This window comes from Hemitrygon akajei, chromosome 8, assembly GCF_048418815.1.
Source record: "Hemitrygon akajei chromosome 8, sHemAka1.3, whole genome shotgun sequence".
In the NCBI taxonomy this organism is placed as follows: Eukaryota; Metazoa; Chordata; class Chondrichthyes; order Myliobatiformes; family Dasyatidae; genus Hemitrygon; species Hemitrygon akajei.
The window spans coordinates 177,316,684-177,327,738 of NC_133131.1; the positions used below are offsets into that span (position 1 = coordinate 177,316,684).

Genomic DNA, 11,055 nt, shown 5'->3' on the forward strand with positions numbered 1-11,055 from the left:
CAGTCCTGTGTCTGTTCCCACAGTAATCCCACCGTCCCACTCTCTCCCCACAGTCCTGTGTCTGTTCCCACAGTAATCCCACCGTCCCACTCTCTCCCCACAGTCCTGTACCCGTCCCCACACTAATCCCACTGTCACACTCTCTCCCCACAGTCCTGTACCAGTCCCCACACTAATCCCACCGACCCACTCTTTCCCCACAGTCCTGTGTCAGTCCCCACACTAATCCCACTGTCCCACTCTCTCCCCACTGTCCTGTGTCAGTCCATACACTAATCCCACTGTCCCACTCTCTTCCCACAGTCCTGTGTCAGTCCCCACACTAATCCCACTGTCCCATTCTCTCCCCACAGTCCTGTACCAGTCCCCACTCTAATCCCACTGTCCCACTCTCTCCCCACAGTCCTGTGTCAGTCCCCACACTAATCCCACTGTCCCATTCTCTCCCCACAGTCCTATGTCAGTCCCCACACTAATCCCACTGTCCCATTCTCTCCCCACAGTCCTCTGTCAGTCCCCACACTAATCCCACCGTCCCACTCTCTCCCCACAGTCCTGTGTCAGTCCCCACACTAATCCCACTGTCCCACTCTCTCCCCACAGTCCTGTGTCAGTCCCCACACTAATCCCACTGTCCCACTCTCTCCCCACAGTCCTGTGTCTGTTCCCACACTAATCCCACTGTCCCATTCTCTCCCCACAGTCCTGTGTCAGTCCCCACACTAATCCCACTGTCCCACTCTCTCCCCACAGTCCTGTGTCAGTCCCCACACTAATCGCACCTTGCCACTCTCTCCCCACAGTCCTGTGTCAGTCCCCACACTAATCCCACCGTCCCACTCTCTCCCCACAGTCCTCTGTCAGTCCCCAAACTAATCCCACTCTCTCCCCACAGTCCTGTGTCAGTCCCCACACTAATCCCACTGTCCCACTCTCTCCCCACAGTCCTGTGTCAGTCCCCACACTAATCCCACCGTCCCACTCTCTCCCCACAGTCCTGTGTCAGTCCCCACACTAATCCCACCATCCCACTCTCTCCCCACAGTCCTGTGTCTGTCCCCACACTAATCCCACCGTCCCACTCTCTCCCCACAGTCCTGTGTCAGTCCCCACACTAATCCAACTGTCCCATTCTCTCCCCACAGTCCTGTGTCAGTCCCCACACTAATCCCACTGTCCCACTCACTCCCCACAGTCCTGTGTCAGTCCCCATACTAATCCCACCGTCCCACTCTCTCCCCACAGTCCTGTGTCAGTCCCCACACTAATCCCACCGTCCCACTCTCTCCCCACAGTCCTCTGTCAGTCCCCACACTAATCCCACTCTCTCCCCACAGTCCTGTGTCAGTCCCCACACTAATCCCACTGTTCCACTCTCTCCCCACAGTCCTGTGTCAGTCCCCACACTAATCGCACTCTCACTCTCTCCCCACAGCCCTGTGTCAGTCCCAAACTAATCCCACTGTCCCACTCTCTCCCCACAGTCCTGTGTCAGTCCCCACTCTCTCCCCACAGTCCTGTGTCAGTCCCCACAGTAATCCCACCGTCTCACTCTCTCCCCACAGTCCTGTGTCAGTCCCCACACTAATCCCACCGTCCCACTCTCTCCCCACAGTCCTGTGTCAGTCCCCACACTAATCCCACCGTCCCACTCTCTCCCCACAGTCCTGTGTCAGTCCCCACACTAATCCCACCGTCCCACTCTCTCCCCACAGTCCTGTGTCAGTCCCCACACTAATCCCACCGTCCCACTCTCTCCCCACAGTCCTGTGTCAGTCCCCACACTAATCCCACCGTCCCATTCTCTCCCCACAGTCCTGTGTCAGTCCCCACACTAATCCCACTGTCCCACTCTCTCCCCACAGTCCTGTGTCAGTCCCCACACTAATCCCACTGTCCCATTCTCTCCCCACAGTCCTGTGTCAGTCCCCACACTAATCCCACTGTCCCACTCTCTCCCCACAGTCCTGTGTCAGTCCCCACACTAATCCCACTGTCCCATTCTCTCCCCACAGTCCTGTACCAGTCCCCACACAAATCCCACTGTCCCACTCTCTCCCCACAGTCCTGTGTCTGTTCCCACAGTAATCCCACCGTCCCACTCTCTCCCCACAGTCCTGTGTCTGTTCCCACAGTAATCCCACCGTCCCACTCTCTCCCCACAGTCCTGTACCCGTCCCCACACTAATCCCACTGTCCCACTCTCTCCCCACAGTCCTGTACCAGTCCCCACACTAATCCCACCGACCCACTCTCTCCCCACAGTCCTGTGTCAGTCCCCACACTAATCCCACTGTCCCACTCTCTCCCCATTGTCCTGTGTCAGTCCATACACTAATCCCACTGTCCCACTCTCTTCCCACAGTCCTGTGTCAGTCCCCACACTAATCCCACTGTCCCATTCTCTCCCCACAGTCCTGTACCAGTCCCCACTCTAATCCCACTGTCCCACTCTCTCCCCACAGTCCTGTGTCAGTCCCCACACTAATCCCACTGTCCCATTCTCTCCCCACAGTCCTATGTCAGTCCCCACACTAATCCCACTGTCCCACTCTCTCCCCACAGTCCTGTGTCAGTCCCCACACTAATTTCACCGTCCCATTCTCTCCCCACAGTCCTCTGTCAGTCCCCACACTAATCCCACCGTCCCACTCTCTCCCCACAGTCCTGTGTCAGTCCCCACACTAATCCCACTGTCCCACTCTCTCCCCACAGTCCTGTGTCTGTTCCCACAGTAATCCCACCGTCCCACTCTCTCCCCACAGTCCTGTGTCAGTCCCCACACTAATCCCACTGTCCCATTCTCTCCCCACAGTCCTGTGCCAGTCCCCACACTAATCCCACTGTCCCACTCTCTCCCCACAGTCCTGTGTCAGTCCCCACACTAATCCCACTGTCCCATTCTCTCCCCACAGTCCTCTGTCAGTCCCCACACTAATCCCACCGTCCCACTCTCTCCCCACAGTCCTGTGTCAGTCCCCACACTAATCCCACTGTCCCACTCTCTCCCCACAGTCCTGTGTCTGTTCCCACACTAATCCCACTGTCCCATTCTCTCCCCACAGTCCTGTGTCAGTCCCCACACTAATCCCACTGTCCCACTCTCTCCCCACAGTCCTGTGTCTGTTCCCACAGTAATCCCACCGTCCCACTCTCTCCCCACAGTCCTGTGTCAGTCCCCACTCTCACCCCTCAGTCCTGTAGCCGTCTCTCTGCAGACACGGTCACACTGCTCGTGTCCCGGGTTGGGGAGATGGTGCTCACCTCTCTTCAGCCTGTTCCTGACCGTGTGCCTCTGCTCGTGGGGGACAGTGTTCTGGGCAATGGCCTTTTCCAGGTGCAGGCTGGCCGCTGCAAACTCACCCAGCGCCAGGTGGATCTGGAGCGAGAAACCACAGTCAGCCATGCTGTAGTGCTATGGGGCTTTGGGAGGGGCGGTACTGTGGGAGGGTCACTGTGGGAGGGGCGGTACTGTTGGAGGGTCACTGTGGGAGGGGCAGTACTGAGGGATGGTCACACTGTGGGAGGGGTGGTACTGAGGGAGGGTCACTGTGGGAGGGGCGGTACTGTTGGAGGGTCACTGTGGGAGGGGCAGTACTGAGGGATGGTCACACTGTGGGAGGGGTGGTACTGAGGGAGGGTCACTGTGGGAGGGGCGGTACTGAGGGAGGTTCACACTGTGGGAGGGGCGGTACTGAGGGAGAGTCACTGTGGGAGGGGTGGTATTGAGGGAGGGTCACACTGTGGGAGGGGCGGTACCGAGGGAGGGACCGAGGGAGGGGCGGTACTGAGGGAGGGTCACACTGTGGGAGGGGTGGTACTGAGGGAGGGTTACACTGTGGGAGGGGTTTTACTGAGGGAGGGTCTCTGTGAGAGGGGCGGTACTGGGGGAGGCTCACACCGTGGGAGGGGTGGTTCTGAGCGAGGGTCACACTGTGGGAGGGGTGGTACTGAGGGCGGTTCACACTGTGGGAGAGGTGGTACTGAGGGAGGGTCACACTGTGGGAGGGGTGTTACTGAGGGAGGGTCTCTGTGAGGGGGTGGTAGGGAGGGTCTCTGTGAGAGGGGCGGTACTGGGGGAGGGTCACACTGTGGGAGGTGTGGTACTGAGGGAGGGTCACACTGTGGGAGGGGTGTTACTGAGGGAGGGTCTCTGTGAGGGGTGGTACTGGGGGAAGGTCACACGGTGGGAGGGGTGGTACTGAGGGAGGGTCACACTGAGGGAGGGTCACACTGAGGGAGGGTCACACTGTGGGAGGGGTGGTACTGAGGGAGGGTCACACTGTGGGAGGGTCTCTGTGAGAGGGGCGGTACTGGGGGAGGCTCACACTGTTGGAGGGGTGGTTCTGAGGGAGGGTCACTGTGGGAGGGGTGGTACTGAGGTAGGGTCACACTGTGGGAGGGTTGGTACTGAGGGAGGGTCACACTGTGGGAGGGGTGGTACTGAGGGAGGGTCACTGTGGGAGGGTTGGTACTGAGGGAGAGTCACACTGTGGGAGGGGAGGTACTGAGGGAGGGTCTCTGTGAGAGGGGCGGTACTGGGGGAGGGTCACACTGTGGGAGGGGAGGTTCTGAGGGAGGGTCACACTGTGGGAGGGGTGGTACTGAGGGAGGGTCACACTATGGGAGGGGCGGTCACACTGAGGGAGGGTCACACTGTGGGAGGGGTGGTACTGAGGGAGGGTCACACTGTGGGAGGGGCGGTACTGAGGGAGGGTCACACTGAGGGAGGGTCACACTGTGGGAGGGGCGGTCACACTGAGGGAGGGTCACACTGTGGGAGGGGTGGTACTGAGGGAGGGTCACACTGTGGGAGGGGCGGTACTGAGGGAGGGTCACACTGAGGGAGGGTCACACTGTGGGAGGGGTGGTACTGAGGGAGGGTCACACTGTGGGAGGGTCTCTGTGAGAGGGGCGGTACTGGGGGAGGCTCACACTGTGGGAGGGGTGGTTCTGAGGGAGGGTCACTGTGGGAGGGGTGGTACTGAGGTAGGGTCACACTGTGCGAGGGTTGGTACTGAGGGAGGGTCACACTGTGGGAGGGGTGGTACTGAGGGAGGGTCACTGTGGGAGGGTTGGTACTGAGGGAGAGTCACACTGTGGGAGGGGAGGTACTGAGGGAGGGTTACTGTGGGAGGGGTGGTTCTGAGGGAGGGTCACTGTAGGAGGGATGGTTCTGAGGGAGGGTCACTGTAGGAGGGCGGTGCTGAGGGAGGGTCACACTGTGGGAGGGTTGGTACTGAGGGAGGGTCACACTGTGGGAGGGGTGGTACTGAGGGAGAGTCACTGTGGGAGGGGTGTTACTGAGGGAGGGTCTCTGTGAGAGGGGCGGTACTGGGGGAGGGTCACTGTGGGAGGGGCGGTACTGGGGGAGGGTCACACTGTGGGAGGGGAGGTTCTGAGGGAGGGTCACACTGTGGGAGGGGTGTTACTGAGGTTGGGTCTCTGTGAGAGGGGCGGTACTGGGGGAGGGTCACACTGTGGGAGGGGTGGTATTCAGGGAGGGTCACACTGTGGGAGGGGCGGTACTGAGGGAGGGTCACTGTGGGAGGGGCGGTACTGAGGGAGGGTCACACTGTGGGAGCGGCGGTACTGAGGGAGGATCACTGTGGGAGGGGCGGTACTGAGGGAGGGTCACACTGTGGGAGGGGTGGTACTGAGGGATTGTCACACTGTGGGAGGGGCGGTACTGAGGGAGGGTCACATTGTGGGAGGTGAGGTTCTGAGGGACGGTCACTGTGGGAGGGGAGGTACTGAGGGAGGGTCACACTGTGGGAGGGGCGGTACTGTGGGAGGGTCACTGTGGGAGGGGCAGTACTGAGGGAGGGTCACACTGTGGGAGGGGCGGTACTGTGGGAGCTGAGGTTCTGAGGGAGGGTCACACTGTGAGAGGGGCGGTACTGAGGGAGGGTCACACTGTGGGAGGGGTGGTATTCAGGGAGGGTCACACTGTGGGAGGGGCGGTACTGAGGGAGGGTCACCGTGGGAGGGGCGGTACTGAGAGAGGGTCACACTGTGGGAGCGGCGGTACTGAGGGAGGATCACTGTGGGAGGGGCGGTACTGAGGGAGGGTCACACTGTGGGAGGGGTTGTACTGAGGGATTGTCACACTGTGGGAGGGGCGGTACTGAGGGAGGGTCACATTGTGGGAGGTGAGGTTCTGAGGGACGGTCACTGTGGGAGGGGAGGTACTGAGGGAGGGTCACACTGTGGGAGGGGCGGTACTGTGGGAGGGTCACTGTGGGAGGGGCAGTACTGAGGGAGGGTCACACTGTGGGAGGGGCGGGTACTGTGGGAGCTGAGGTTCTGAGGGAGGGTCACACTGTGAGAGGGGCGGTACTGAGGGAGGGTCACACTGTGGGAGGGGGGTACTGAGGGAGGGTCACACTGTGGGAGGGGCGGTACTGAGGGAGGGTCACTTTGGGAGGGGTGGTAGGGAGTGTCACACTGTGGGAGGGTCTCTGTGAGAGGGGCGGTACAGGGGGAGGGTCACACTGTGGGAGGGGGTGGTACTGAGGGAGGGTCACACTGTGGGAGGGGCGGTACTGAGGGAGGGTCACACTGTGGGAGGGGCGGGTCACACTGAGGGAGGGTCACACTGCGGGAGGGGCGGGGTACTGAGGGACGGTCACAGTGTGGGAGGTGTGGTACTGAGGGAGGGTCACTCTGTGGGAGGTGTGGTACTGAGGGAGGGTCACTCTGTGGGAGGGGTGGTACTGAGCGAGGGTCACTATGGGAGGGGTGGTAGGGAGGGTCTCTGAGGGGCGGTACAGGGGGAGGGTCACACTGTGGGAGGGGTGGTACTGAGGGAGGGTCACACTGTGGGAGGGGAGGGTACTGAGGGGGGGTCACACTGTGGGAGGGGGCGGTACTGAGGGAGGGTCACACTGTGGGAGGGGGCGGTCACACTGAGGGTGGGTCACAATGTGGGAGGGGTGGTATTGAGGGAGTGTCACACTGTGGGAGGGGCGGTACTGTGGGAGGGTCACACTGTGGGGGGAGGTACTGAGGGAGGGTCACACTGTGGGGGGGTGGTACTGAGGGAGGGTCACACTGTGGGAGGGGCGGTCACACTGAGGGAGGGTCACACTGTGGGAGGGGCGTTCACACTGTGGGAGGGGGTGGGTACCCGAGGGGAGGGTCACACTGTGGGAGGGTCGGTACCGAGGGGAGGGTCACACTGTGGGAGGGGTGGTACTGAGGGAGTGTCACACTGTGGGAGGGGCGGTACCGAGGGAGGGTCACACTGTGGGAGGGGTGGTACCGAGGGAGGGTCACACTGTGGGAGGGTCGGTACCGAGGGAGGGTCACACTGTGGGAGGGGGTGGTACTGAGGGAGGGTCACACTGTGGGGGGGGCGGGGGTACCGAGGGAGGGTCACACTGTGGGAGGGGTGGTACCGAGGGAGGGTCACACTGTGGGAGGGTTGGTACCGAGGGAGGGTCACACTGTGGGAGGGGTGGTACTGAGGGAGGGTCACACTGTGGGAGGGGTGGTACTGAGGGAGAGTCACACTGTGGGGGTGGCGGTACTGAGGGAGGGTCACACTGTGGGAGGGGCGGTCACACTGAGGGTGGGTCACAATGTGGGAGGGGTGGTACTGAGGGAGGATCACACTGTGGGAGGGGCGGTCACACTGAGGGAGGGTCACACTGTGGGAGGGGCGTTCACACTGTGGGAGGGGTGGTACTAAGAGAGGTTCAGACTGTGGGAGGGGCGGTCACACTGAGGGCGGGTCACAATGTGGGAGGGGTGGTATTGAGGGAGTGTCACACTGTGGGAGGGGCGGTACCGTGGGAGGGTCACACTGTGGGGGGAGGTACTGAGGGAGGGTCACACTGTGGGGGGGAGGTACTGAGGGACGGTCACACTGTGGGAGGGGCGGTCACACTGAGGGAGGGTCACACTGTGGGAGGGGCGTTCACACTGTGGGAGGGGCGGTACCGAGGGAGGGTCACACTGTGGGAGGGTCGGTACCGAGGGAGGGTCACACTGTGGGAGGGTCACACTTTGGGAGGGGCGGGTACCGAGGGAGGGTCACACTGTGGGAGGGGTGGTACTGAGGGAGGGTCACACTGTGGGAGGGGTGGTACTGAGGGAGAGTCACACTGTGGGGGGGGCAGAACCGAGGGAGGGTCACACTGTGGGAGGGGTGGTACCGAGGGAGGGTCACACTGTGGGAGGGTCGGTACCGAGGGAGGGTCACACTGTGGGAGGGGTGGTACTGAGGGAGGGTCACACTGTGGGAGGGGTGGTACTGAGGGAGAGTCACACTGAGGGAGGGTCACACTGTGGGAGGGGCGGTCACACTGAGGGTGGGTCACAATGTGGGAGGGGTGGTACTGAGGGAGGGTCACACTGTGGGAGGGGTGGTACTGAGGGAGGGTCACACTGTGGGAGGGGCGGTCACACTGAGGGCGGGTCACAATGTGGGAGGGGCGGTACTGAGGGAGGGTCACACTGTGGGAGGGGCGGTACCGAGGGAGGGTCACACTGTGGGAGGGGTGGTACCGAGGGAGGGTCACACTGTGGGAGGGTCGGTACCGAGGGAGAGTCACACTGTGGGGGGGGCGGTACTGAGGGAGGGTCACACTGTGGGAGGGGTGGTACTGAGGGAGGGTCACACTGTGGGAGGGGTGGTACTGAGGGAGGGTCACACTGTGGGAGGGTCGGTACCGAGGGAGAGTCACACTGTGGGGGGGGGGCGGTACTGAGGGAGGGTCACACTGTGGGAGGGGTGGTACTGAGGGAGGGTCACACTGAGGGAGGGTCACACTGTGGGAGGGGTGGTACTGAGGGAGGGTCACACTGTGGGAGGGGTGGTCACACTGAGGGAGGGTCACACTGTGGGAGGGGCGGTACTGAGGGAGGGTCACACTGTGGGAGGGGCGGTACTGAGGGAGAGTCACACTGTGGGGGGGGCGGTACTGAGGGAGAGTCACACTGTGGGAGGGGCGGTACTGAGGGAGGGTCACACTGTGGGAGGGGTGGTACTGAGGGAGAGTCACACTGTGGGGGGGGCGGTACTGAGGGAGGGTCACACTGTGGGAGGGGCGGTACTGAGGGAGGGTCACACTGTGGGAGGGGTGGTCACACTGAGGGAGGGTCACACTGTGGGAGGGGTGGTACTGAGGGAGGGTCACACTGTGGGGGGGGTGGTACTAAGGGAGGGTCATGCCATGCAAGGGGTGGGTGTGAGGGAGGTTTGGTGAGATCTGTGAAGTCCTTCATGTGGTCATCAGCCTGGACACAGAGTGGACGCCCGCCCACCTACCTGTCCCTGGCTGACCGCAGTGTCCGACTCTCCCTGCATGCCAGCCTTTTGGGCCCACTGTCTCGCTGCTCGAAAGTACTTCAGTGCCTGTGTGTACAGTTCCTGGTCCTGGTGGATGGTCCCCAGTATGCAGGTTGCCCGGTACAGCTCCGTGAAGAAATTCTGGCTCCTGCAGGGGTGAGGCAGAGATAGACAGGTTTCTAATCAGCCGCTTGGAACGGTGAAGAGTCCACACGGCCTGTGGGATGTGCGTCCCACTGCTTTCAAAGTAAACTGACACACCCATCTCTGCCCACTCTCCAGCTCCGCGCCGTCAGACAACACTACCTTATCACCTCCTGTCGGATGTACAGACACTCCTGTGCCTAACGTCACTTTATGTATACAAGCTACCTTATGTATGTATGTGATTTTATCTTCTAAGTAATATTCTATTTACTGTGTTTTCTTTAATAGTAATGTTGTGTTCTTTATCGTATTGTGTTGTTTTTATGCTACATTGGATCCAGAGTAATAATTATTTTGTTCTTCCTTCCACTTCTGTACACAAAATGACATTAAACAATCTTGAATTTTATCCTTAGCTGGTTCATGACCAGAATCCCTCTGAGGTCAAACAGAATCATTCCCAAAGTGGATAGCATGTCGACTGGCTCTTCTGGTCTGGCCCTCTCAGCTCACCCAGTTGCCTCCCTGAGTTAATTCCATCTGACCGCGTTTGGTCCACATCTCGCAAAACCTCTTCTATCCACATACCTGTCCGATTGTCCTTTAAATCACCTGCCTGAACAAGTTCCACTGGCAGCTCGTTCGAGGTGACAGCAAGAACCAATCAAAAGTTTGTGTCCAGGTGAGGACTTTTTGTTTTAACTTCCAGTAACCAGCAAGCCCATGATTATCCAGGGCATCAAAGGGTATGGGGGGGGGAAGGCAGGGGAGTGGGGATGACTGGAAGAATTGGATCAGCCCATGATTGAATGGTGGAGCAGACTCGATGGGCCGAATGGCCTACTTCTGCTCCTATATCTTATGGTCTTATATAATTCGAGGTAATGGGTTAAGGGTGAAAGGTGAAATGTTTTTTTAAAATTTTTTTTATTAGTTTTTCAAAACATTTTACAAAATTAAAAACCCAAATCCCAATGATGAGCATTAATACAGTGCAAGATTAAGCATACAATAACAATATGCTACAAAGGAAGAGAATTTAACAAAAAAGCACCTAAATTAAAGACAGGTAAGCTTAGTGTCCTCCCCAATCCCCACAACACAAGAAAAAAACAACAACAATTCCAGACCAACCACCACACAGTATAAAGAGTATAAGTCCGGACAGTCAAACTCCCAGACTGTGAATACACTTAGCAACAGAGGATAATAATGCCTACTACCAGAAAAAAAAGGGAGCTGAAAGCAAGGGAAAGAAGAGAAAAAAAAAGAAAAAAAAACCCTAGTCAGGAGGAAGGTTATGAAAGTACTCGATAAAAGGTCCCCAGGCCTTATGGAACTTTAGATCCGAATTGAGAACTGAATAATGAATTTTTTCGAGGTCCAAGCAGGCCATAATGTCGTTAAGCCATTGCGCATGAGTGGGCGGGGCAACATCTCTCCATCTAAGGAGGATCAAGCGTCTCGCCAGGAGAGAGGCAAAGGATAGTATTCGGCATTTGGTTGGACCCAGACGTAAATCTGTCTTGCCCCAAAAACCGAACAGAGCAATTAAGGGGTTAGGTTCTAGGTGCTGATTCAGAATACCCGATAATGTAGTGAAGACATCTTTC

General features: G+C 59.0%; 1 protein-coding gene across 2 annotated transcripts in view; it reads right to left on the reverse strand.

Moving 5' to 3' along the window:
• The window catches only part of LOC140732479 (tonsoku-like protein), a 288,594-nt gene extending 279,068 nt beyond the window's left edge, over positions 1–9,526 (reverse strand). Inside the window, exons 1-2 of one of the 2 annotated variants that reach the window (XM_073055190.1) lie at positions 9,275–9,522; positions 3,265–3,379 (exon numbers count right to left, since the gene is read on the reverse strand). In XM_073055190.1, coding sequence (XP_072911291.1) covers positions 3,265–3,379; positions 9,275–9,313 — 154 coding nt within the window. In that variant the 5' untranslated portion in view covers positions 9,314–9,522. Of the gene's footprint in view, positions 1–3,264; positions 3,380–9,274 lie in introns of both variants that reach the window. The other variant, XM_073055192.1, reaches the window with a different exon arrangement.
• Positions 9,527–11,055: the final 1,529 nt, after the last annotated feature.